The sequence below is a fragment of the Necator americanus genome, chromosome X (genome assembly GCF_031761385.1).
Source record: "Necator americanus strain Aroian chromosome X, whole genome shotgun sequence".
In the NCBI taxonomy this organism is placed as follows: Eukaryota; Metazoa; Nematoda; class Chromadorea; order Rhabditida; family Ancylostomatidae; genus Necator; species Necator americanus.
Genome location: NC_087376.1, coordinates 3,622,829 through 3,650,496, shown reverse-complemented (window position 1 = coordinate 3,650,496; position 27,668 = coordinate 3,622,829). Strand labels below are relative to the sequence as shown.

General features: G+C 48.4%; 3 protein-coding genes across 8 annotated transcripts; 2 read left to right on the top strand and 1 right to left on the bottom strand.

Annotated features, from left to right (window-relative positions):
* Window positions 1-1,158: 1,158 nt before the first annotated feature.
* Window positions 1,159-1,791, top strand: RB195_021401 (uncharacterized protein; the record flags this gene model as incomplete). 2 transcript variants are annotated; one of them, XM_064208120.1, is made up of 1 exon in its annotated part: window positions 1,159-1,791. In XM_064208120.1, one exon carries the CDS (start codon window positions 1,159-1,161, stop codon window positions 1,789-1,791), a length of 633 nt encoding a protein of 210 aa, XP_064064001.1. The 2 variants fall into 2 exon arrangements, with proteins under 2 accessions (XP_064064001.1, XP_064064002.1); XM_064208121.1 differs by having other exon boundaries at window positions 1,180-1,791.
* A 1,994-nt stretch (window positions 1,792-3,785) lies between these two features.
* RB195_021399 (uncharacterized protein) lies at window positions 3,786-27,076 on the top strand (the record flags this gene model as incomplete). Of its 3 annotated transcripts, XM_064208114.1 has the most annotated exons (19): window positions 3,786-3,821; window positions 4,694-4,831; window positions 4,893-5,033; window positions 5,116-5,122; window positions 5,199-5,380; window positions 5,462-5,579; window positions 5,884-19,849; window positions 19,914-21,035; window positions 21,580-21,697; window positions 22,152-22,256; window positions 22,320-22,436; window positions 23,386-23,555; window positions 25,111-25,292; window positions 25,877-25,988; window positions 26,062-26,234; window positions 26,342-26,462; window positions 26,519-26,636; window positions 26,697-26,824; window positions 26,962-27,076. In XM_064208114.1, the coding sequence occupies 19 exons, from the start codon at window positions 3,786-3,788 to the stop codon at window positions 27,074-27,076; spliced, it is 17,169 nt and encodes a 5,722-aa protein (XP_064063995.1). The 3 variants fall into 3 exon arrangements, with proteins under 3 accessions (XP_064063995.1, XP_064064000.1, XP_064063996.1); XM_064208115.1 differs by lacking the exons at window positions 3,786-3,821; window positions 4,694-4,831; window positions 4,893-5,033; ... (8 more) ...; window positions 25,877-25,988; window positions 26,962-27,076 and having other exon boundaries at window positions 23,387-23,491; window positions 26,697-26,828; XM_064208116.1 differs by lacking the exons at window positions 3,786-3,821; window positions 4,694-4,831; window positions 4,893-5,033; ... (11 more) ...; window positions 26,697-26,824; window positions 26,962-27,076 and having other exon boundaries at window positions 5,219-5,380; window positions 5,884-16,267; window positions 16,335-18,861.
* On the bottom strand, window positions 17,835-23,093 carry RB195_021400 (uncharacterized protein; the record flags this gene model as incomplete). Of its 3 annotated transcripts, XM_064208119.1 has the most annotated exons (6): window positions 17,835-18,013; window positions 18,073-18,645; window positions 18,693-18,879; window positions 18,964-20,061; window positions 20,123-20,923; window positions 22,950-23,093. In XM_064208119.1, 6 exons carry the CDS (start codon window positions 23,091-23,093, stop codon window positions 17,835-17,837), a joined length of 2,982 nt encoding a protein of 993 aa, XP_064063997.1. The 3 variants fall into 3 exon arrangements, with proteins under 3 accessions (XP_064063997.1, XP_064063998.1, XP_064063999.1); XM_064208118.1 differs by lacking the exons at window positions 17,835-18,013; window positions 18,073-18,645; window positions 18,693-18,879 and having other exon boundaries at window positions 19,422-19,448; window positions 19,510-20,061; XM_064208117.1 differs by lacking the exons at window positions 17,835-18,013; window positions 18,073-18,645; window positions 18,693-18,879 and having other exon boundaries at window positions 18,880-20,061.
* Window positions 27,077-27,668: the final 592 nt, after the last annotated feature.

The window sequence follows — 27,668 nt, the reverse complement described above, 5'->3', positions numbered from 1 at the left end:
AGGTGTCCTCAGCAGCCTATACAAGTAAAACTAATGAATAGGTTACTGAGAGAACCGGCGAGTGTAAAAACTTGACACGTTTTAACGCACCTTGCAGTAACTAAGGCGTTCGTTCTCACGTCATTTTTCTCGGGATATTTAGGGGGAATTGAGTTTTAGGGATGTTTAGGGGACCACGCTAGTATTCGCGATCTACACCCAAATCCCATGTTTTCTCACACCATTCGCAACTGCTTCAATGCCAAAGGATCCTAGTCTTTTTTCAAATTCTTGATTTAGTGTTAGTGGAAAATTACACATAATGGCGCTCCAGTATAGATGGCGAGAATTGTAACCACCAATTTTCCCCTACCACACATAGGCGTCGATGTTTCTGCTTGTCCGGGCGACCTTTCTCCTCCAGGCGTGAGACACTGTTAGGACACTCCGTCTGGACGATTCTCTACCTCAACACTATGTAGCAGCTAATGCGGACATCAATCGAAAGTGAGAATGTATTGTCGAAAGGTTAGCGAAGATCTAAAATTGGTAGTTTGATTTTTTTTCATAGTTTTTAATTCCTAATCTTTCGGTCATTCAAAGAGAATTCCTTTTCAGAGTATGAGTACCTTCATCCTGTCGTGAAGTCCATGTCCAGTCAAAACACTTGTTAGTGCTAATGTACGGAAGTTTCACTTCTACTGAGTGTGTGTGAGGATTTATCTGCGTTAGTGAAGAATACAGGAGCAGATTCAAGCACAGGTATTGCTTTCTTGAGTTAGTAGGACTGTGCACCCTCAGTTTGTGACATTCATAAGAAACTACGAAGAATAAAACGGATAAGGGATAAAGAGTGTGGCGTTAATTAATGTGGTCGGGATTCGCCACCACGTTCACTTCACTCCAGAATCGTTTGAGGTTTACGAACGCATGTCTAGCCTACACAATGACTTGCGTGCGCGAACCGATGTGTCAATGCATTTGTACTCCCAGATAAGTGTTCTATCAATTTATCAACTTTAGAGGGATGAAAGGCTTGGTTAGGGTCTAGAACCATGGATCGATCGTCCAATCAAAGCGGAACATCAGCAATCTCCTACCGAGTGTGCTTTGCCACCACGTTCAAACTATAAACAGAAAGAGCACAGTTCATGAAATCGTTTGAGGTTTACCGAACGCATGTCTTCTAGCCTCAGTACAATGAACTTTGAAAACGACTTGAGGGCAGAACTGAATAGAAGAATGAGAGCAGCATGGGCAGCATTCGCAGCCGTCAGGGATGCTACGCAACAACTGACGGACCAAGATCTTCGTGCCCATCTGTTTGACGCGACAGTCTTTCCAGCGCTCTGTTACGCAGCGGAGACGTGGGCAGACACCGCGGCCACGTCTAGGAAGCTACTTACTATTCACAGAGCCCTTGAGAGATTTCTCCTGAAGTTTAATCGGCGCACACAACACCTAGCCGGTCTGCGTAGCTCCGACTTAGGAGGAATGTCCCGTCTTCGCGACCCAGCGGAATATGTATCGAAAGCAAAACATAGATGGGCCGGTCACATCATGAGAAGAATCGACGATAGATGGACTAAAAGAACGCTAGAGTGGATCCCAAGGGACGCCAAACGCTTCCGAGGGAGACCGCCAACGAGATGGGGTGACGTGTTCGCTACACGGATGGACCAGCTGAGAGCTCAGCTGGATACGGCTCAAGGACCTCGTCAACGTCACTCACGAAGCTTGAGAACATCTTGGACGACAATGGCGGAGGAAGGAAACGAGTGGAAGAGATGCTGGGGCCCGCACGTCCAGTGAAGACGGGCCATCTAAGTATCTAAGTAATTAAGTAACAGAACTATAGCTCATGTTATTGTTCGTGCGCGCATCACTGTCAATACATATATTTTGTTCAGCTGAGATTTTACTCTTTATTAGATATGACAATGTTAGACCGGAAATGTCAAACAAGCTGAAGGTTGTGATGGGAACATGGGATTAATCTGGTAGTTCATCTCTAGATTATATCGAATGCTCTAGTGTCCAAGTCATTTTTAATCAACAAAAAAAAAGAATTACAATGCTTAATTCAAAATAAGTGCTGCTACTATCAACGGTCTCGCGATCCATTACTGGGGTAAGAAATGTTCTTCTCGAAAGAAGGTTGCAGAGTGACGTCAAAAAGCGCACTTTATCGCAGTTATTAAGGCGGGTGTATCGCAACCGGTAAGAGGTTCCGCTGCGACTTCAATCAGTGGATGGTTCGAAACCACCCTACGGGCAACCAAGTCTTTCATCCCTCCGACGTCAATACCAGTTGGTACCAAACTAGCCCTCGGAAGTCATTGTACAGAGTGGACATACGTTCGTAAAACTCAAACAATTTTGAATGGAAATGAACGTGTTGACGAATCCCAACCGCTTTGATTAGCGCTAGACTCCTTATCCCTTATCCTTTTATCGCAGTTACTGGAAGTTTGTGATGAGAATAGAAACACCCCACCTTGAGTACTCACTTTTTGCTGAATGTTTTCTTGATCTTGAAATTTTGAGTTTAGGAGGTTGTCTCTCATGAAAAGAAAACGATTCACACATTACGGTGTATCATATATTATTATGATGCAGACTATGGTTGAAAATATTTAGAATTTCTCACTTGGAATCATTTTGCACTTTTTTTGGTAAATAAATGGTAGAAACTCTTTAGATATATAAATTTTTTATATCCGAAAGGAAAGAACCTAAGGAAGAGATCTCCAATGAAGCTCATTCGGCTGGAGACGAAGTAATTGTGTGCTTTCCTAATATATTTTTTTTTCTGTCAGCTCAAATTGGTTCGCCAGGTGGATATTCGGCACATGCCTGGTTTTTGCGATCGGAATGTGATACATGTTAAGGCATTTCAACAATGCTTGTTCAGGTGTTCGGCGACATCGTGTACGCTTAAAGAGCGGTGTATTAAACGAGGAATTTTCGATCATTCCCTTTTTTGTACATCGTTCATCCGAGCAAAATAGCATCACAATTCTTTGGTTTCTTCGTTTTTTTTTTCTTGTTTCGAATTTGATTTTTGATTGAAATTTTTGTTATCTTGATAGCGCTCAAGTTGGTTCAGGGACTAAACGTATGCGACTGCATATTTTCGGAGACATACAACTTTTATTCATCTCTTCCACTTACCTCGAAAACCGAGCTTAGCTACTCTTCCGAACTTGTTTCTTTGGTGCTATTCTTCACTTTGATCGCATTTATCTCATTTTTTGCTTCTCAATTCAGATTTGACACCTTTGCATCCAAATGGACATCATGTCTTTTAACCAGTCTAGGATGTGTAGCTTTATCTCCACAAATTATGATCGCTATTTATTCGAATTATCTCTCATTTTATAAGAAACATTAGTGTCATCAAAAAAGAATCGTAGTAGAAAATAAAGTCCAACATTTAAGCACTACCTTGAAGTTACTTGTATCTCGGGAAGGCTAATTTTTGATTCACAAGTCCATGTTGTGACCAACTCAACAATATTAGGATGAGAAAATGTCATAGTAAAGGAATGGCTAGCAATACCGCAGAATGGATCGTTTTGAAGAAGCTCATAGATTAAAAAAGCTATTCAAAACGACTTCACAAGAAATGATTCTATCTTTCTCACTATTTAGTTCTGTTATACACATAATAAAACACGTGAACAGATAGCGTCCTGAGCTCGACTTCATGGTTGAACAAAGGTCCCACCACCTCAAAATACATCCTTTCTGGAGGATATGAGGAAGCAGTAAAGAAACAGTAACAGTACTTCATCAGAGGCCCAATGTCAGAGTCAGTTCTTGCGGTTAAACATCTACTGGTAAGGATAAGGGGGCCTATTGGTCCGAAATTTCATAATGAATAGTTTTCTATAAGGGCGTGTGTGGTTTAGCGGTAAGAGGTTCCGCTTCCTGCACGATCGATCGGAGTGCTCACTAAGCCTTTCATTCCTCCGGGGTCGATAAATTGGTATCAGACCTGTCTGGGAGGACAAAAAAAAAACACTGACTTGATCACCGGCTGGCCCCCGCAAGTCATTGTATAGGCCAACACGCATTCCAAAAAACCTCAACGATTACGAATTCCAGTAAAACGCGTTGGCGCATCCTAAGTGGATTGATACGCCAGTGACTTTATCCTTTATCCTTTTTATAGTTTTCTATCTTATATACTTGTACCATATTGCGGTAGAAAATGCTAGAATTCAGCAAAGTTAGCGCTGTCGAGCATGCGCATGATAAGACAATTACACTAGAAGACTTTACTCATTTGTTCCTCTGCTCTGATATAGTCGGGATAAAACGACATGAAGCACGGTGCAGTTGCGTAAGCGGCTGCGCTCGAAGCGGTACGGTGGGGACAGCGGTTGGAATCGAGATGGGACTATGGCGTACTGCAGAGATGGCTGGCGGTGGCAAGGATCCTCATACGACCCACGCCGCTACGATTCACCGCGCCGCTTCGAGTGCAGCCGCTTACGCAACTGCACCGTGCTTCATATCGTTTTGACCCAACTATACATTCATACAATCCAACTTTGAAAACTGTGCTTGAACTCTGTAAAATGCAAAGAAACTCAGTTCTCATTGTCATTCCGTATTTATTTGTTACATTTTTAATACACACGTCATCATTATGCCACATAAGAAAACAAATACACCATTACTCGGTGACGATTATGTAAAGTTTCAGGATTTTGAACTTACGGGTGAAATGGCATCACAATGGCCTATCACATTGTTGTTGTTGTCGTTACTAATTGTGTCAATGACACACACTCAACATAGCAGTAACAATGCCTGGAGTTTAGAGGTTATGAGCGCCGAAACAGTACGTGTACAATAAATAGCATGTGAAAACTACATTACTCTTAACATAATGACATTTGCAGCATCGAGATACAGTACTGAAACAGTTCACAGCACTCTACAACAAGCATCAAGGAACCAACGTAAGCATCGTACCAATACATCCAGCTGGATATAGTAATTGGGAACTCCCTGGTGGAGGAAAAACACTGCATCGACAAAAGGTGAACCACGTAAAAAAAAGTGGCGATTGTGCTCAGTTTAATAATGTGGATTATAAATGCTCTAACATTTAACGTATTTCAGAGACAAGGTGGGCGAAACATCAACAGAATTCACTGTAATGAAAAGGTAATTTAAATGGTGTTACAACCACAAATCATGTTAAGGATGTGCTAGTGGATGCGCAATGCCTGTTATTGGGGATGGCCCACCCGCATTCGGCTACTCGGTATCGAACAATATTTATTTCGAAATCAGCTCCGATACGTGCCCTCAGCTGACTATAACCTGCACTGGCGGAGGTTTTGCAGCAATTGAATTAAATACGCAAAACGACGAAGGCTCAATGGTAAGCAGCTCCAACCAATTTCACCAATACTACCTGAAGAGCGGAGAAAAAATCATACCGAAGAATCAAAGATAGTTTTAGCTGAACGGAGACTTTGGTGACGTCCTTTCAGTCACACATACACTGGCTTGCGAAGAATATGGATGGGGAGCCCCAACACCTGATCTCGCACCAATAGGAAACGCATTCACCTGCGAAGGTAATACGAGAATTCAATAGTAAAATAATTTCGACTTCAAAAAATGTGAAAAATAGAGAAGCAAACAATACTAAATGCAAACTGTTTTCCTTTTCGCAAACAACAAAAGAAAAATTTCAGTGGAGACAATCATTCCTCCCACAACGCTAGCAACGTCAACGACAACAGTACCGCCCTCTACAACCACAGTTCTTACTTCCACAACAACTGTACCGACGTCTACCACAACTGCGCCTACCTCAACCACGACAGTAAGGACCTCTACAACAACTGTACCAACCTCTACCACAACTGTGCCGTCCAGCACGACCACAATGCCGACCTCGACTACAACGGTTCCAACCTCAACAACCACCGTTCCTACTTCAACGACGACAGTGCCTACTTCGACAACAACTGTACCGACCTCTACAACCACAGTGCCTCCTTCCACAACCACAGTGCCTACTTCCACAACCACAGTGCCTACATCAACGACGACAGTGCCGACGTCTACCACAACTGTGCCAACCAGCACGACCACAGTACCGACTTCGACTACGACGGTTCCAACTTCTACAACCACGGTGCCTACTTCAACCACCACTGTGCCTACTTCAACCACCACAGTGCCTACTTCAACGACGACAGTGCCGACGTCTACCACAACTGTGCCTACTTCCACAACCACAGTGCCTACTTCCACAACCACGGTGCCTACATCAACGACGACAGTGCCGACGTCTACCACAACTGTGCCAACCAGCACGACCACAGTACCGACTTCGACTACGACGGTTCCAACATCTACAACCACGGTTCCAACTTCTACAACCACAGTGCCTACTTCAACGACGACAGTGCCGACGTCTACCACAACTGTGCCAACCAGCACGACCACAGTACCGACTTCGACTACGACGGTTCCAACATCTACAACCACGGTTCCAACTTCTACAACCACAGTGCCTACTTCAACGACGACAGTGCCGACGTCTACCACAACTGTGCCTACTTCCACAACCACAGTGCCTACTTCCACAACCACAGTGCCTACTTCCACAACCACAGTGCCTACTTCAACGACCACGGTGCCTACTTCAACGACGACAGTGCCGACGTCTACCACAACTGTGCCAACCAGCACGACCACAGTACCGACTTCGACTACGACGGTTCCAACATCTACAACCACGGTTCCAACTTCTACAACCACAGTGCCTACTTCAACGACGACTGTACCGACCTCTACCACGACTTTGCCGTCCAACACGACCGCAGCGCCGACTTCGACTACGACTGTTCCAACTTCTACAACCACGGTGCCTACTTCAACCACCACGGTGCCTACTTCAACCACCACGGTGCCTACTTCAACGACCACAGTGCCGACGTCTACCACAACTGTGCCAACCAGCACGACCACAGTGCCGACTTCGACTACGACGGTTCCAACCTCAACAACCACCGTTCCTACTTCAACGACGACAGTGCCTACTTCAACGACGACAGTGCCTACTTCCACAACAACTGTACCAACCTCTACAACCACAGTGCCTACTTCCACAACCACAGTGCCTACTTCCACAACCACGGTGCCTACATCAACGACGACAGTGCCGACGTCTACCACAACTGTGCCAACCAGCACGACCACAGTACCGACTTCGACAACGACGGTTCCAACTTCTACAACCACAGTGCCTACTTCAACCACACGGTGCCACTCTACCACACTGTGCCTACTTAACACCACGGTGCCTACTTCCACAACCACAGTGCCTACTTCTACACACGTCCTTCAACGACCACAGTGCCACGTCACCACAACGGTTCCAACCTCCACAACCACGGTGCCTACTTCCACAACCACAGTGCCTACTTCTACAACCACGGTGCCTACTTCAACAACGACAGTGCCGACCGTCTACAACAACGGTGCACTTCAACGACGCAGTGCGACCACACGTCCAACTCCCCACCACGGTGCCTACTTCGACTACGACGCTTCCAACTTCTACAACCACAGTGCCTACTTCCACAACCACGGTGCCTACTTCAACGACGACAGTGCCGACGTCTACCACAACTGTGCCTACTTCCACAACCACAGTGCCTACTTCCACAACCACAGTGCCTACTTCCACAACCACAGTGCCTACTTCCACAACCACAGTGCCTACTTCCACAACCACGGTGCCTACATCAACGACGACAGTGCCTCCGACCACTACACACTTCCCACAACCACGGTGCCTACTTCCACAACCACGGTGCCTACTTCAACGACGACAGTGCCGACGTCTACCACAACTGTGCCAACCACCACAGTGCACTTCCACGACCACGGTACCGACTTCGACTACGACGGTTCCAACATTCTACAACCACGGTGCCATTCTACAACCACGGTGCCTACTTCAACGACCACAGTGCCGACTTCACACAACATTGCCGACCACGGTTCCAACCTCCACAACCACAGTGCCTACTTCCAACACAACTGTGCCAACCACAGTGCCTACTTCCACAACCACAGTGCCTACTTCCACAACCACAGTGCCTACTTCCACAACCACGGTGCCTACTTCAACGACGACAGTGCCGACGTCTACCACAACTGTGCCAACCAGCACGACCACAGTACCGACTTCGACTACGACGGTTCCAACCTCTACAACCACGGTGCCTACTTCACAACCAAGGCCTCTTCAACGACACGTGCCGACTCTACAACCACAGTGCCTACTTCCACAACCACAGTGCCTACTTCCACAACCACAGTGCCTACTTCCACAACCACAGTGCCTACTTCCACAACCACAGTGCCTACTTCCACAACCACGGTGCCTACATCAACGACGACAGTGCCGACGTCTACCACAACTGTGCCAACCAGCACGACCACAGTACCGACTTCGACTACGACGGTTCCAACATCTACAACCACGGTTCCAACTTCTACAACCACAGTGCCTTCTTCAACGACCACAGTGCCGACGTCTACCACAACTGTGCCTACTTCCACAACCACAGTGCCTACTTCCACAACCACAGTGCCTACTTCCACAACCACGGTGCCTACATCAACGACGACAGTGCCGACGTCTACCACAACTGTGCCAACCAGCACGACCACAGTACCGACTTCGACTACGACGGTTCCAACATCTACAACCACAGTGCCTACTTCAACTACTCAACCACTGCCTACTTCAACGACCACGGTGCCGACTTCCACAACCACAACTGTGCCTACCTTCCACGACCACAGTGCCGACTTCCTACGACGGTGCCAACTCTACAACCACAGTGTTCACACACTGCCACTCTACAACCACGGTGCCAACCACACGACCACAGTGCCGACTCACTACACCTCTACAACCACGGTGCCTACTTCCACAACCACAGTGCCTACTTCCACAACCACAGTGCCTACTTCCACAACCACAGTGCCTCTACAACCACGGTGCCTACTTCAACGACGACAGTGCCGACGTCTACAACAACTGTGCCAACCAGCACGACCACAGTGCCGACCTCGACCACGACGGTTCCATCCTCCACAACCACAGTGCCTACTTCCACAACCACAGTGCCTACTTCAACGACGACAGTGCCGACATCTACAACAACTGTGCCTACTTCCACAACACAGTGCCTTCACAACCACAGTGCCTACTTCAACCACTACGGTGCCTTCTTCAACTACCAGTGTGCCGACGTCTACCACAACTGTGCCAACCAGCACGACCACAGTGCCGACTTCCACTACGACGGTGCCACTTCACAACCACGGTGCCTACTTCACACCACAGTGCCCGACTTCGACGGTCCAACTCTACAACCACGGTGCCAACTTCTACAACCACAGTGCCAACATCTACAACCACAGTGCCTACTTCAACGACGACAGTGCCGACTCTACAACCACAACTGTGCCTACTTCAACGACCACAGTGCCGACTCTACACAACTGTGCCACCTCACAACCACAGTGCCTACTTCCACAACCACGGTGCCAACTTCCACAACCACGGTGCCTACTTCAACGACGACAGTGCCGACTACACACAACTCTACAGCCAACCAGCACGACCACAGTACCGACTTCGACTACGACGGTTCCAACCTCCACAACCACGGTACCTACTTCAACCACCACAGTGCCTACTTCAACGACCACAGTGCCTACTTCAACAACCACGGTGCCTACTTCAACGACCACAGTACCGACTTCGACTACGACGGTTCCAACAGTGCCTACTTACACACACCAAGTGCCACTCACACCGTGCCTCCTTCCACAACCACAGTGACTACTTCCACAACCACAGTGCCTACTTCAACGACGACAGTGCCGACGTCTACCACAACTGTGCCAACCAGCACGACCACAGTACCGACTTCGACTACGACGGTTCCAACTTCTACAACCACGGTGCCTACTTCAACCACCACAGTGCCTACTTCAACGACCACAGTGCCGACGTCTACCACAACTGTGCCTACTTCCACAACCACAGTGCCTTCTTCCACAACAACAGTACCGACCTCTACAACCACGGTGCCTACTTCAACGACGACAGTGCCGACCTCGACTACAACTGTGCCGTCCAGCACGACCACCGTGCCTTCCTCGACTACGACGGTTCCAACCTCCACCACTACGGTGCCTACTTCAACAACCACTGTGCCTACTTCACGACCACGTCCACAACCACGGTGCCTACTTCCACAACAACAGTGCCGACTTCTACAACCACGGTGCCTACTTCCACAACCACAGTGCCACCTCACACCACAGTACGACCGCAGCGCCGACTTCGACCACGACGGTTCCATCCTCCACCACCACGGTGCCTACTTCAACGACCACAGTGCCTACTTCAACCACCACGGTGCCTACTTCCACAACAACAGTGCCTACTTCAACGACCACGGTGCCTACTTCCACAACCACAGTGCCTACTTCCACCACCACGGTGCCTACTTCCACAACCACAGTGCCTACTTCAACGACCACAGTGCCGACGTCTACCACAACTGTGCCAACCAGCACGACCACAGTACCGACTTCGACTACGACGGTTCCAACTTCTACAACCACGGTGCCTACACAGTGCCTCAACGAACAGTGCCGACTCACACGACGGTCCAACTTCCACAACCACGGTTCCAACTTCTACAACCACGGTGTCTACTTCAACGACCACAGTGCCTACTTCCACAACAACTGTGCCAACCTCTACAACCACGGTGCCTACTTCCACAACCAAGTGCCGACCTCCACAACCACGGTGCCTACTTCCACAACCACGGTGCCTACTTCAACAACAACAGTGCCGACCTCACTACAACGTCAACCACCACACACAGTGCCTACTTCTACAACCACGGTTCCAACTTCTACAACCACAGTGCCTACTTCAACCACTACGGTGCCTTCTTCAACGACCACAGTGCCGACATTTACCACAACTGTGCCTCACTTCACTCACGACGGTCCGACCTCTACAACCACGGTACGGTGCCTACTTCACAACACAGTGCCACTTCCACAACAACGTCCTACTTACAACCACGGTGCCTACTTCCACAACAACAGTGCCTACTTCAACGACCACGGTGCCTACTTCCACAACCACAGTGCCTACTTCAACGACCACAGTGCCGACATCTACCACAACAGTGCCAACCAGCACGACCACAGTACCGACCTCGACTACGACGGTTCCAACCTCTACAACCACGGTGCCTACTTCTACAACAACAGTGCCTTCTTCAACGACCACAGTGCCGACTCTACCACAACGTGCCACCTCTACAACCACGGTGCCTACTTCACACACAGTGCCTACTTCCACAACACAGTACCACCCCGGTGCCTACTTCACACACGTGCCTCTCCACACACGTCCACCCACAACCACAGTGCCTACTTCCACAACAACAGTGCCACCTCTACAACCACGGTGCCTACTCACGACACAGTGCCGACTCTACAACAACTGTACCGACACCACAGTACCACTTCGACACACGGTCCACTCTACAACCACGGTGCCCCTTCACACACGGTGCCACGTCTACCACAACTGTGCCTACTTCCACAACCACAGTGCCTACTTCCACAACCACAGTGCCTACTTCCACAACCACGGTGCCTACATCAACGACGACAGTGCCGACGTCTACCACAACTGTGCCAACCAGCACGACCACAGTACCGACTTCGACTACGACGGTTCCAACATCTACAACCACGGTTCCAACTTCTACAACCACAGTGCCTACTTCAACAACCACAGTGCCGACGTCTACCACAACTGTGCCAACCACACAGCCACTCTACAACCACGTGCCTATCCACAACCACAGTGCCTACTTCCACGACCACAGTACCGACTTCCACAACACTGTGCCTACTTCAACGACGACAGTGCCGACCTCTACCACGACTGTTCCATCCTCCACAACCACAGTGCCTACTTCCACAACCACAGTGCCTACTTCAACGACGACAGTGCCGACGTCTACCACAACTGTGCCAACCAGCACGACCACAGTACCGACTTCGACTACGACGGTTCCAACCTCTACAACCACGGTGCCTACTTCAACGACGACAGTGCCGACTCTACAACAACTGTGCCTACTTCACGACCACAGTGCCACTTCCACAACACAGTGCCACCTCCACAACACAGTGCCTACTTCCACCCACAACACAGTGCCACCTCTACAACCACGGTGCCTACTTACAAAGTGCCACTTCAACTAACGGTGCCTACTTCCACAACCACGGTGCCTACTTCCACGACCCTCACACACGTGCCACTCCACACACGTACCTACCTCTACAACCACGGTGCCTACTTCCACAACGACTGTACCTACTTCCACAACCACAGTGCCTACTTCCACAACCACGGTACCTACTTCCACAACAACAGTCGACCACTCACAACCACGGTGCCTACTTCCACAACCACGTACCTACTTCTACAACCACAGTGCCTACTTCAACGACGACAGTGCCGACGTCTACCACAACTGTGCCAACCAGCACGACCACAGTGCCGACTTCGACTACGACGGTTCCAACTTCCACAACCACGGTGCCTACTTCCACAACAACAGTGCCTACTTCAACGACCACGGTGCCTACTTCCACAACAACTGTACCGACCTCTACAACCACAGTGCCTACTTCAACGACCACGGTGCCTACTTCCACCACCACAGTGCCTACTTCCACAACGACGGTTCCAACCTCACAACCACGGTGCCTACTTCAACACCACGTGCCTACTCACGACCACAGTGCCGACGTCTACAACAACGGTGCCAACTTCCACGACACGGTGCCTCTCGCACGACGTGCCACTCACAACCACGGTGCCACTTCCACGACAACAGTGCCGACTTCCACAACCACGGTGCCTACTTCCACAACCACGGTGCCTACTTCCACAACCACAGTGCCGACCTCTACAACCACAGCAGCTACTTCCACAACAACTGTCCCTACCTCTACAACCACGGTGCCTACTTCCACAACTACAGTGCCTACTTCCACAAGAACTGTTCCGACCTCCACAACCACGGTGCCTACTTCACACACACGTCCACCCACCGTCCACACACACAGTGCCTACTTCAACGACCACAGTGCCGACGTCTACAACAACTGTACCCACCTCTACAACCACGGTGCCTACTTCCACAACACAGTGCCGACTTCTACAACCACGGTGCCTACTTCCACAACCACGGTGCCTACTTCAACGACACAGTGCCACTTCTACAACAACTGTGCCACTCACAACCACGGTGCCACTACACACAGTGCCGACTTCACAACGACGGTACCAACCTCTACAACCACGGTGCCTACTTCCACAACACGTGCCACTCACACAACCACAACCACAGTGCCTACTTCCACAACAACTGTACCGACCTCTACAACCACAGTGCCTACTTCAACGACGACAGTGCCGACCTCTACCACGACTGTTCCATCCTCCACAACAACAGTGCCTACTTCCACAACCACAGTGCCTACTTCAACAACCACGGTGCCTACTTCAACGACGACAGTGCCGACATCTACAACTACAGTGCCTACTTCCACAACAGTGCCACTTCCACACAATGTCAACCCACCGACCTCACAACCACGGTGCCTACTTCTACGACCACAGTGCCACTTCTCACAACAACTGTGCCAACCTCACAACCACGGTGCCACTTCACCACACAGTGCCACTTCCACAACAACAGTGCCACCTCTACAACCACAGTGCCTACTTCCACAACCACAGTGCCTACTTCCACAACCACGGTGCCTACTTCACACCACGGTGCCTCCACCACTCAACCACGGTGCCTACTTCCACGACAACTGTTCCATCCTCCACAACCACGGTGCCTACTTCCACGACAACTGTACCGACCTCTACAACCACAGTGCCTACCACACGACCACAGTCCAACTACACACGTTCCGACCTCTACAACCACGGTGCCTACTTCCACAACAACAGTCCTCTACAACCACGGTGCCTACTTCCACAACCACAGTGCCTACCTCTACAACCACGGTGCCTACTTCCACAACCACGGTGCCTACTTCCACAACAACAGTACCGACCTCTACAACCACGGTGCCTACTTCCACAACTACAGTGCCTTCTTCCACAACAACAGTACCGACCTCTACAACCACGGTGCCTACTTCCACAACAACAGTACCGACCTCTACAACCACGGTGCCTACTTCCACAACCACAGTGCCTACTTCTACAACCACAGTGCCTACTTCCACAACTACAGTGCCGACCTCGACCACGACGGTTCCATCCTCCACAACAACAGTGCCTACTTCAACGACCACGGTGCCTACTTCCACAACCACAGTGCCTACTTCAACCACCACGGTGCCTACTTCTACAACAACTGTACCGACTTCGACTACGACGGTTCCAACCTCCACAACCACGGTACCTACTTCAACCACCACGGTGCCGACCTCTACCACGACTGTTCCATCCTCCACAACCACGGTGCCTACTTCCACGACCACAGTGCCGACCTCTACAACCACGGTGCCTACTTCCACAACCACAGTGCCTACTTCCACAACCACAGTACCTACTTCCACAACCACAGTGCCTACTTCCACCACCACGGTGCCTACCAGCACGACCACAGTACCGACCTCGACTACGACGGTTCCAACCTCCACAACCACGGTACCTACTTCAACCACCACAGTGCCTACTTCAACGACCACAGTGCCGACGTCTACCACAACTGTGCCAACCAGCACGACCACAGTGCCGACTTCGACTACGACGGTTCCAACTTCTACAACCACGGTGCCTACTTCCACGACAACTGTACCGACCTCTACAACCACGGTGCCTACTTCCACAACCACAGTGTCTACTTCACAACCACAGTCCCTCCACAACCACGGTGCCTACTTCAACGACCACAGTGCCGACGTCTACCACAACTGTGCCTACTTCCACAACAACAGTACCAACCTCTACAACCACGGTGCCTACTTCTACAACAACAGTACCGACCTTTACAACCACGGTGCCTACTTCCACAACCACGGTGCCTACTTCCACAACCACAGTGCCGACCTCTACAACCACGGTGCCTACTTCACACGTGCCACTTCACGACGACAGTGCCGACTCTACAACCACGGTGCCACTTCTACAACAACAGTGCCTACTTCCACAACCACGGTGCCTACTTCCACAACCACGGTGCCTACTTCCACAACCACAGTGCCTACTTCAACGACCACAGTGCCGACGTCTACCACAACTGTGCCAACCAGCACGACCACAGTACCGACTTCGACTACGACGGTTCCAACTTCTACAACCACGGTGCCTACTTCCACAACAACAGTACCGACCTCTACAACCACAGTGCCTACTTCCACGACCACGGTGCCTACTTCCACAACCACAGTGCCTACTTCCACAACCACGGTACCTACTTCCACAACCACAGTGCCTACTTCAACGACGACAGTGCCGACATCTACAACAACTGTGCCAACCAGCACGACCACAGTGCCGACCTCTACCACGACTGTTCCATCCTCCACAACCACAGTGCCTACTTCCACAACCACAGTGCCTACTTCCACAACCACAGTGCCTACTTCCACAACCACGGTGCCTACTTCCACAACCACAGTGCCTACTTCTACAACAACAGTGCCAACCACACGACCACAGTACCACTTCCACAACGACAGTTCCAACCTCTACAACCACGGTGCCTACTTCAACGACCACAGTGCCTACTTCAACGACCACGGTGCCTACTTCCACAACCACATTGCCTACTTCAACCACCACGGTGCCTACTTCTACAACCACGGTGCCTACTTCAACGACCACAGTGCCGACGTCTACAACAACTGTGCCAACCAGCACGACCACAGTACCGACCTCGACTACGACGGTTCCAACATCTACACCACAACCACAGTGCCTACTTCAACGACCACAGTGCCCACAGTTCCACTTCTACAACACAGTGCCTACTTCCACAACACGGTGCCTACTTCCACAACCACAGTGCCGACCTCTACAACCACGGTGCCAACCAGCACGACCACAGTACCGACCTCACTACACACCACGGTGCCAACTTCTACAACAACGGTGCCTACTTCCACAACCACGGTGCCTACTTCCACAACCACAGTGCCTACTACCACGCACACCACAGTGCCACCACACGACCACTACCCTACCACGACTGTCCAACCTCCACAACCACGGTGCCTACTTCCACGACAACATCACGACCACGGTGCCTTCTTCTACAACCACAGTGCCTACTTCAACCACTACGATGCCTTCTTCAACGACCACAGTGCCGACGTCTACCACAACTGTGCCAACCAGCACGACCACAGTGCCGACCTCGACTACGACGGTTCCAACCTCCACAACCACGGTGCCTACTTCAACAACCACTGTGCCTACTTCAACGACCACAGTACCGACTTCGACTACGACGGTTCCAACTTCTACAACCACGGTGCCTACTTCTACAACCACAGTGCCTACTTCAACAACGACAGTGCCGACTTCACACACAGTGCCTACTTCTACAACCACAGTACCGACTTCGACTACGACGGTTCCAACTTCTACAACCACGGTGCCTACTTCAACGACCACAGTGCCGACCTCGACTACGACGGTTCCAACCTCTACAACCACGGTTCCAACTTCTACAACCACAGTGCCTACTTCAACCACTACGGTGCCTTCTTCTACAACCACAGTGCCTACTTCAACGACGACAGTGCCGACCTCTACAACCACGGTGCCTACTTCCACAACCACAGTGCCTACTTCCACAACCACAGTGCCTACTTCCACAACCACAGTGCCTACTTCCACAACAACTGTGCCGACCTCTACAACCACGGTGCCTACTTCAACAAGCCGACATCTACAACAACTGTGCCTACCAGCACGACCACAGTACCGACCTCTACCACGACTGTTCCATCCTCCACAACCACGGTGCCTACTTCCACGACAACTGTTCCATCCTCCACAACCACGGTGCCTACTTCCACGACAGCTGTACCGACCTCTACAACCACAGTGCCTACTTCAACGACCACAGTGCCTACTTCAACAACCACAGTGCCGACCTCTACAACCACGGTGCCTACTACCACAACTACAGTGCCTACTTCCACAACACAGTGCCACTGTTCCAACTTCCACAACCACAGTACCTACTTCCACAACCACAGTGCCTACTTCAACCACCACGGTGCCTACTTCAACGACCACATTGCCTACTTCAACCACCACGGTGCCTACTTCCACAACTACAGTGCCGACCTCTACAACGACGTTCCGACCTCTCCACAACCACGGTGCCTACTTCCACAACCACTGCCTACTTCACCACATCCTCCACAACCACGGTGCCTACTTCCACAACTGTCCGACCTCTACAACAGTGCCTACTTCCACAACCACAGTGCCTACTTCAACACGACACACCACGGTGCCCACTTCTACAACAACTGTGCCAACCAGCACGACCACAACACCGACTCTCACTACGACGGTTCCAACTTCTACAACCACAGTGCCTACTTCAACCACTACGGTGCCTACTTCAACGACAACTGTTCCGACCTCTACCACAACAGTGCCAACCAGCACGACCACAGTACCGACTCTACACACCAGCCACCTACTTCACGACCACAGTGCCGACCTCTACCACGACTGTTCCATCCTCCACAACAACAGTGCCTACTTCCACAACCACAGTACCTACTTCCACAACCACAGTGCCGACCTCTACAACCACAGTGCCTACTTCCACAACCACAGTGCCGACTTCCACCACTTCTACAACCACGGTGCCTACTACACGACCACAGTTCCGACCTCCACAACCACGGTGCCTACTTCCACGACAACAGTACCGACCTCTACAACCACGGTGCCTACTTCCACAACAATTGTACCTACCTCTACAACAACTGTACCCACCTCTACAACCACGGTGCCTACTTCCACAACAACAGTACCGACCTCTACAACCACGGTGCCTACTTCCACAACCACGGTGCCTACTTCCACAACAACAGTACCGACCTCTACAACCACGGTGCCTACTTCCACAACAACAGTACCGACCTCTACAACCACGGTGCCTACTTCCACAACTACAGTGCCTACTTCCACAACAACTGTTCCGACCTCCACAACCACGGTGCCTACTTCCACGACAACTGTTCCGACCTCTACAACCACGGTGCCTACTTCCACAACAACAGTACCGACCTCTACAACCACGGTGCCTACTTCTACAACTACAGTGCCTACTTCCACAACAACAGTACCGACCTCTACAACCACGGTGCCTACTTCCACAACTACAGTGCCTACTTCCACAACAACTGTACCTACCTCTACAACCACGGTGCCTACTTCCACAACAACTGTACCGACCTCTACAACCACGGTGCCTACTTCCACAACAACTGTACCGACCTCTACAACCACAGCAGCTACTTCAACGACCACAGTGCCGACCTCTAACCCACAAACGGTACTTCACAACACGTGCCGACCAAAACTTCAACCACCACGGTGCCTACTTCTACAACAATTGTACCGACCTCGACTACAACGGTTCCAATCTCCACAACCACGGTACCTACTTCAACCACCACAGTGCCTACTTCAACGACCACAGTGCCGACATCTAACGACCACAGTGCCGACTTCTACAACAACGGTTCCAACTCTCCACAACCACGGTGCCTACTTCCACAACAACTGTACCTACTCTCTACAACCACGGTGCCTACTTCCACAACCACAGTGCCTACTTCAACAACCACTGTGCCTACTTCAACCACCACAGTACCGACTTCGACTACGACGGTTCCAACTTCTACAACCACAGTGCCTACTTCCACAACAACTGTGCCGACTCTCACAACCACGGTGCCTACTTCAACGACCACAGTGCCGACCTCGACTACGACGGTTCCAACCTCCACAACCACGGTGCCTACTTCCACGACAACTGTTCCGACCTCTACAACCACGGTGCCTACTTCCACAACGACAGTGCCTACTTCCACAACAACAGTACCTACCTCCACAACCACGGTGCCTACTTCCACGACAACTGTACCTACCTCTACAACCACGGTGCCTACTTCCACAACAACTGTACCGACCTCTACAACCACGGTGCCTACTTCCACAACAACTGTACCGACCTCTACAACCACGGTGCCTACTTCCACAACCACAGTGCCTACTTCAACGACCACGGTTCCAACCTCTACAACCACGGTGCCTACTTCCACAACAACAGTACCGACCTCTACAACCACGGTGCCTACTTCAACGACGACAGTGCCGACATCTACAACAACTGTGCCAACCAGCACGACCACGGTGCCTACTTCAACTACGACGGTTCCAACCTCCACAACCACGGTGCCTACTTCCACAACAACTGTACCGACCTCTACAACCACGGTGCCTACTTCCACAACAACAGTACCGACCTCTACAACCACGGTGCCTACTTCCACAACTACAGTGCCTACTTCCACACCTACCTCCACAACCACGGTGCCTACTTCCACAACAACTGTACCGACCTCTACAACCACGGTGCCTACTTCCACAACTACAGTGCCTACTTCCACAACAACTGTTCCGACCTCTACAACCACGGTGCCTACTTCCACAACAACAGTACCGACCTCTACAACCACGGTGCCTACTTCCACAACTACAGTGCCTACTTCCACAACAACAGTACCGACCTCTACAACCACGGTGCCTACTTCCACAACTACAGTGCCTACTTCCACAACAACAGTACCGACCTCTACAACCACGGTGCCTACTTCCACAACAACAACCTCTACAAACGTCCTACTCCTCTACAACCACGGTGCCTACTTCCACAACTACAGTGCCTACTTCCACAACAACTGTTCCGACCTCCACAACCACGGTGCCTACTTCCACAACAACAGTACCGACCTCTACAACCACGGTGCCTACTTCCACAACTACAGTGCCTACTTCCACAACAACAGTACCGACCTCTACAACCACGGTGCCTACTTCCACAACCACGGTGCCTACTTCCACAACAACTGTACCGACCTCTACAACCACAGCAGCTACTTCAACGACCACAGTGCCGACCTCGACTACGACGGTTCCAACCTCTACAACCACGGTGCCTACTTCCACAACAACAGTACCGACCTCTACAACCACGGTGCCTACTTCCACAACTACAGTGCCTACTTCCACAACAACTGTTCCGACCTCCACAACCACGGTGCCTACTTCCACGACAACTGTTCCGACCTCTACAACCACGGTGCCTACTTCAACGACGACAGTGCCGACATCTACAACAACTGTGCCAACCAGCACGACCACAGTACCGACATCTACAACTACAGTGCCGACCTCGACTACAACTCTGCCGTCCAGCACTACCACCGCGCCTTCCTCGACTACGACGGTTCCAACCTCCACAACTACGGTGCCTACTTCCACAACGACTGTACCGACCTCTACAACCACAGCAGCTACTTCAACGACCACAGTGCCGACCTCGACTACGACGGTTCCAACCTCCACAACCACGGTGCCTACTTCAACGACCACAGTACCGAGATCTACATCCACACTTCTGCCTTCAACAACTACGGTCCAAACTATTGCAACTACACCTGGATCTACTTCGTCCTCTCGTCCGTCGCAATGCTGCCCTTCGACAGGTATCTGGAGTGCTTGGGCAACCACCCAAAAATGTTCGGACACTTGCGGTTCATGTGCTCAGCTGGTTTATCGTCGCAGTTGTCTTACCGGAGACTTGGGATGTCCATGCACGTAGGTTTTTTTTAAACCACGTTCTCTTTATTTTATTGGAAAACTATTTTTTTTCGATGGAAATGTCCCCCTCCTCTAGCTATTCTATCCTTTGCTGACGGTCCCACCTAAGGTTTAATGATTTTTCGAGCCGCACAACTTTAAAAGTTTTTCTTTCTTTTTCAGAAGCGAATTCCTCTTATCAGTGTAGGGACATATGTTAATTCTGTTTTCCTTCTAATTTTGGATTCGATTCAGTCAGAATTGTTTCCCCTCAATTTTATGTCATTTGAATAATCGTTAGCAGTTAGTGTTTTAGTAGTAACCAATTATCCTTATCCGGGTGACCGCCTTTGGCTGAAGCAGGGCAGTAGGAAGATGAAAAGAGTGTCGTACAAAGAGAAGCGTGTTTTGCGGCAGATGCGTAGCAGTTACTCAGTTGAAAGCTTTTGACAGTGGTTGTTCGTAAGTTGGTCAACAATCAGTAGATATGATTTCTTCGCCTGAAGGGGTGTAGCTGAAATAACTGGTTTTCATTAAACATCTTTGCAAGTGTTGCTCATTTTTAGTGGAAGCGATGTCAAAGTCGAGAACTGCAATATTGGTGTTTGTTTCTTCCCGAGGCTATCATGCTGCGCTCCTTACGCTTCAACTGTGATTAATGGGAAACACGCTTGCGGTCCACAAGTGAGTAGAATTAAAATGCAAACTATTTGCCGTTGTCATCAATATCTTTTCCACTGTCTATTCTATAATCCTTAGTGTATTGCTTAAGGAGGTAAAATTAGGAAATCACAAACGACACTGTTGATCCAACACTGCCTCAAGCGGTAGACGAACAAAAATTATTTTTCTCCACAGCTACGAACTGTATGAGGCACAGCTTCTTCGTCATAGAGCAGAGATTATATCAACGTTTGTGCGAGCGACTTTTAATACCAGACGATGGTACCTGTTTTAAAATACTCGCGATGAGATTCCTTAACTTCCCCTCAGGTGTCTTCTCTTGCACTGTCTAATTTTTTTCCAGTATTTTTGTTTACCAATACCAATACCTCTCATTTCATTTCTTGGACCTCGTAAAAATTGTAATTCATTTCGTTAACATGATATATGCTTCTGATAAACTACAATATTTTAGCCGAACATTACTGAACCTCCTCTTGACACAACATGCTGTCCTACAAACGGGTTTTGGTCCGAATGGAAAGAATGGAGCGCTTGTGCAGGAGCTGGGTGCTTCAAAGTGATTTTATCATTTTGATGTTCTATCGTCAAACTCTTTTCTGCATTAATATGAGGGTTTTAGTGCGGGACAACGACAAGAACTCGCACATGTGCCTCAGACTCTTATGGTTGTTCGTGTTCCGGAAATGATATTGAGACTCAGAGCTGTGTGGTGATGGCTACGTGGAGCGAATGGACGGTGAGTCAATTCCGATTTTTACAAGTAGCTTTGGAAAAAAAACAGCATACGAGAAAAGGATAGAGGAATAGATTTGTAGATTGTGACTCCGTGCAATACAACATCCTGTGGATCATGTGAGTTCCAGAGGAAGACCAGGACATGTAACAATGAGAACGGATGCATCTGCACGTAATAGTTCAGCTCTTATACTCTGATCTCTTCGTTTTGCATAGTCCAGATAGTCTAGGTTATTTTCATTGTTCATCCGAATGAGAAGCTCATTTTAAACGATATCTTTGTGTTACCAATTTTTCTTGGATCTAATTTCTAAATCTAGTGGACCTGATGAAATGAGCACGATCTGTAACACCGCACCGTGCACGAATTCTACTGAGAGATGTTGCTCTGGATTCAGTGAGACTGATCAGAATGGCATAAAGATTTGTGGCCCATTGGTGAGACAGAAAATATCTTCACTATCTTTTCACATGTTTCAAGAATTATTCTTGCGAACTGATTAATAAAGGTGACCCCACCAGTCGTTGCTGAACTGCCGAAATGCGAAAACTCGACTTGTTGTGCCATTGGAGGGGTTTGGAGTGAATGGTCCACTGGTGATACTTGTTCCGATGTATGTGGATACTGTGGAACAACAACACGCAAACGAGGCTGCATATCTGAACAATTTGGATGTCCCTGCTCGTAAGTCAACTAGAGATTATCTTTTCAAGAATTTCACCACATATTTCATTACTTTGAGCAAGGATACTACTTTTATCATTATTCTTAAGAGGTCCTAGCACAAAGACCGCAGAATGTTCGCCAACGCCGTGCCTTTACCCTCGCGCATCGTGTTGTGGAAATCGCACAAAAGTCGTATCCGCACAGATGACTTTTGAGTGCTCAAAACAGGCAAGAACCAGTTTCTTATGTTAAGAAAACGATAAAAATATTAAAATTTGTTGAGGATGACAACAGTCCACCACCATCCGATCTCTGCTGGACATGTTGTCCAACTACTGGAGGTTACTGGTCAGAATGGACAGAAGGTGGAGCTTGTGGCGACACATGCGGTTCTTGTGCCCAAGTTACTCAAAAGCGTACATGTTTAACAGAGGCAAATGGTTGTGCATGCAGGTGAGATCCAAACAAGGTGCAGTGCTTAGAAATTTACTACCCTGCCACCGCTTTTGTCATTTGCAATTGTCATTTCCAACCGATCGTACCAGTTAGTGTAATTTTTAGCTGTAATATGACAATAATTTGACAGCTACTTTGATAGCTACTAACAACTATGAGTTATAATTCACGACGCCTTTTTAATTACTTTCATATTTGGAAAATAGTTGAATGAAGTAAGTTTTTACCATATCCAATATAAATCAAAATCAGAGGCCCATCATCTCGAGAGAAAAACTGCAATATTGGCGTCTGTTACTTCCCAAGAAATTCTTGCTGTACACCTTACTCTTCGACGGTTATCGATGGCAAGCATGCATGTGGGCCTCAGGTAAACACAGTTCCCATTTCCACAAATTACAGAGTAAGTTTTTACCATATCCGGACATTACGGTATTCTCATACAATTAAAAAGTCTCAAAGTTCGGTTATCAAGGTCCCAAGGTTTCACAAGATTCGCTTAACTACGTAAAGGTTACTAGTTATTCGTATTTCTGAGTCACAATCACGGTTGATGCTAAATTTTGATCGATAGATACAAGAATGACTGGTAACTAGCAGATAATTTCTAGCCCTGAAGTCGCAGGGTAAGGATAAGCTGAGATAACACAGCGAAGACAACTACTCATGTATATTCGAGTTTATTGTTAGAGGACATATGCTTTTCATAAATTATTGTTCTAAAAATATCTTTTGAATGATGTTTTCAATTATGTTGAGGTCCCATCATTGTTGGAACCGCATCACAAATCCTTTTTTAACTCTAGGACCAACTAAGTAATTAATTTAACTCTAAGTAGTAAATACACCGTTATCAGTAGCAATCCTTTAGCAATTTCATTACCCCTCTTATTAAGCGCACCGTCTAATTTTGAAACAAAAATTGGTTTCCATGGAGAAGTGGGGCTCAGTTTACAAGCATTGCCAAGGATTAAAGTCATCACTCCACGAATCTGGGGTGGTGCGGGTCTTAGGTGGGTTATGCCTATACGGAGTCGTAGATTATGGAGAGAAGGGTGATTCTGTCTATTTCTTCCTAAGTGCCGTAAAAAAAAACGGCCCCTGAAGATACGACTTTGAGCGTTCCGGCGCGCTATTTTCTACAAGTAGTTCGATTGGAGCGCGCCAGCCTTGTGCATGCGCCGCATCTTCCGGGCCGTATTTTTTACGGCAGTTAGGAAGAAATGGACGGAATCACCCTCCTCTCCATAATGTACGACCCGTTTAGGAACTCTACACCTGAAATCTGCACCATCCCAGATTCGTGGTGTGATGCCATTAACAAAATTTCGTGACCTAACAAGCAAAATATTCCCATATTTTTCGAAAATTTTCATCTTCGTTAAACACTTCCACTTATGCTTCCATGACTTATTGAAGCTCCGATGACCTGGTGTGAAGGGTAGACTTATCAGCAGATACAAAGTCTTTCCTTAACTTTGCGCAGCCATACCACTTCCCCTTGGTTGGCAGCCCTAAACGCAGTGTTTAAAGTCGAAAGCTTTAATTACAGCCCAACTATACTACACCGCTGGCACCTTACGATCCATACTGTAACAGTACATGTTGCCCAGACAATGGAATATGGTCAGAATGGACTCAGACTCCTAATCAGTGCTCCGATTATTGCGGTTCATGTGGAAACCTTACAAAAACGAGGACATGCCTTTCCGCTGCCGATGGCTGTCCGTGCAAGTGAGTCTCGATGGCTAACAGAAGTTCTGAAGAGATTTAAATTCCATCCTTAAAAATTCACAGTGGAGAAAGCACGGTTACGGCTCCATGTAACATCGATGTTTGCTATTTCCCTCGTTTATCCTGCTGTCCTGGTTTTGAGTCAACGGTCATCAATGGAAGACACGCTTGTGGACCGCAAGTATCTTTTTCTATAGTTTAACCATAAATTATTGATCTATAAAGAATTTGCAGCAGCATGTCGGCTTAATAACCTTAAATTAACATTTCAGCCAGCCCTTCCTGCAGATCCACCATATATAAACACCTGTGGGGTGAATTGTTGTCCAACAAAAGGTGACACTTTAACACACTTCCTCAAACCATTATGTCAACGCAAAAGATTGAAACAAAATCCCAGAAGTCCATAACTGCTCGTAGAAGTAGAATTAGAGTAATAGGAGCATGCAGCAGTAATCATTTCCATGTACATGTCAGGTTGAACCGTGGACTTAACGCTAAACCTTATCCTACAACTAAATTCAAATTTATCAAAGAAAGTTTTTATTAGGATGCTGAGACATTAATTTCTAACTTTTTCTCAGGTATATGGGGTGAATGGAGCATAACTGTTCCATGTAACGATACCTGTGGTTCCTGTGGCACACAAGTTCGATCCCGGAAATGTCTTTCATTACAATACGGATGTTCATGCACGTTAGTTGCTTATAATACAAAAATAACATCACTCATCACTCAATTATACTTTAGGAAGTTCTCTAATTTATAGAGGTGATGCTGTACAAGACCAAATTTGCGGGACAACTGTTTGTTTATTCCCGAGAACATCGTGCTGTCCTGGTTTCGCAAAAAAAGCTGATACCGTTACGAAGACTTTCTACTGTGGACCTCTTCCAGTTGAGCCAGCGTTCAACCCGGAGCAGACCACTTGCTGTGATCCCGGTGAACTTTGTGGAGCTTTGTTTACAGAGTGTTTAAAAGGAATTCGTCCCGAATTTTATATTCATAAGGGCAAACATCCACAAAAAAAAACACTGACTTATGTTTAGAGAAGAAAGGTTTGTGGAATGAATGGACCGAATGGACAAAATGCACCTCGGATTGTGGTCTTTGCGGTACACAATCACGTAATCGTACATGTGCATCACAACCATACGGTTGTTCGTGCATGTGAGTTCATTTTTTACCTCTTCACTCACTTGATAGATGACATATTAATATTTCAGAGGGGATACAAAGGAAACAAAGGCATGTGGACAAGCAGCATGTACTACTAGTCCAGCATGTTGTACAGGTTATCCAGCTGTTGGTTATGATGGAGCCAATTTCTGCCAACCAAATCCTGTACACCTTGTTTCAGCATTTTTGCTCTTAACTAAATTGAAACATCCATCCTAAGTTTAGCCTATACAATGCCCGGGTACATGGACCGAATGGAAGACAGAAACCAGTGCTACATGTAATGATACTTGTGGAATGTGTGGAGTAATACCTGCATATCGTTACTGTTGGCCATCCGGTTGTCAGTGTCCGTAAGTTCATTGTCAAACTATTCACAGTTCAGTTTTGAACTTGCTAGAATTTCACTGGGACCTAAAAAAACATCAGCGATATTGTAATATGTTCCTTGGGCAAGTATAATTCCCTTAATAATCATTACCTACTTCAGAGGAGCATTCAAAATGAATCAAGCATGCGGATCTCCGGTGTGTACGTTCCCCAGAACAAGTTGCTGTGCACCGTACGTGAAGAAGATCGTGAACAAGCAGTTCGTCTGCGCTTGAACACAATGAGATTAGTTTATCTGTTAGAAAGCGATAGAAACCTCGCATCAAGCTATAAGTGATAAAAGCTTCAGTGAAAATGTTCGATATATATAGACATACCACTGGACGCATTTATACTCCATAGTCTTCATTGGCTATTCCATAAAATTCTTCCAATAACGGTGCACGTACGTGTTTGGGTCAACACTGCCACCGTACCTAAAGCGGCACATTTGCCCACGTTTAGCCAGCCAACCTTACTGTAGTCGGGTCGAAACGCCTTGAAGCTCGATGCAGGCGGCTGCGTTCGAAGCGGTGCGGTGGAGCGTAGCCGGCTGCGATCGAGGCAGGACCCTCGTTACCACCACTCCTCGCTGCAGTCCACGTGAAGCGACCTAGGCCCCGGCTAGATCCTAGCCGCTAGATCCACAACTTCGAGCGCAGCCACTTGCGCAGCTACACCCAGCATCAGTTCACTGTACCTGACTATGACAAATGTCTTTTCCAACCTTTTCTACTTATTCGTTGGTCACCAAAAATCTTATTATTACGGCTAATCCTAGTATATAATATATAATATATAATATTACAGTAATATACACAAAGAAGC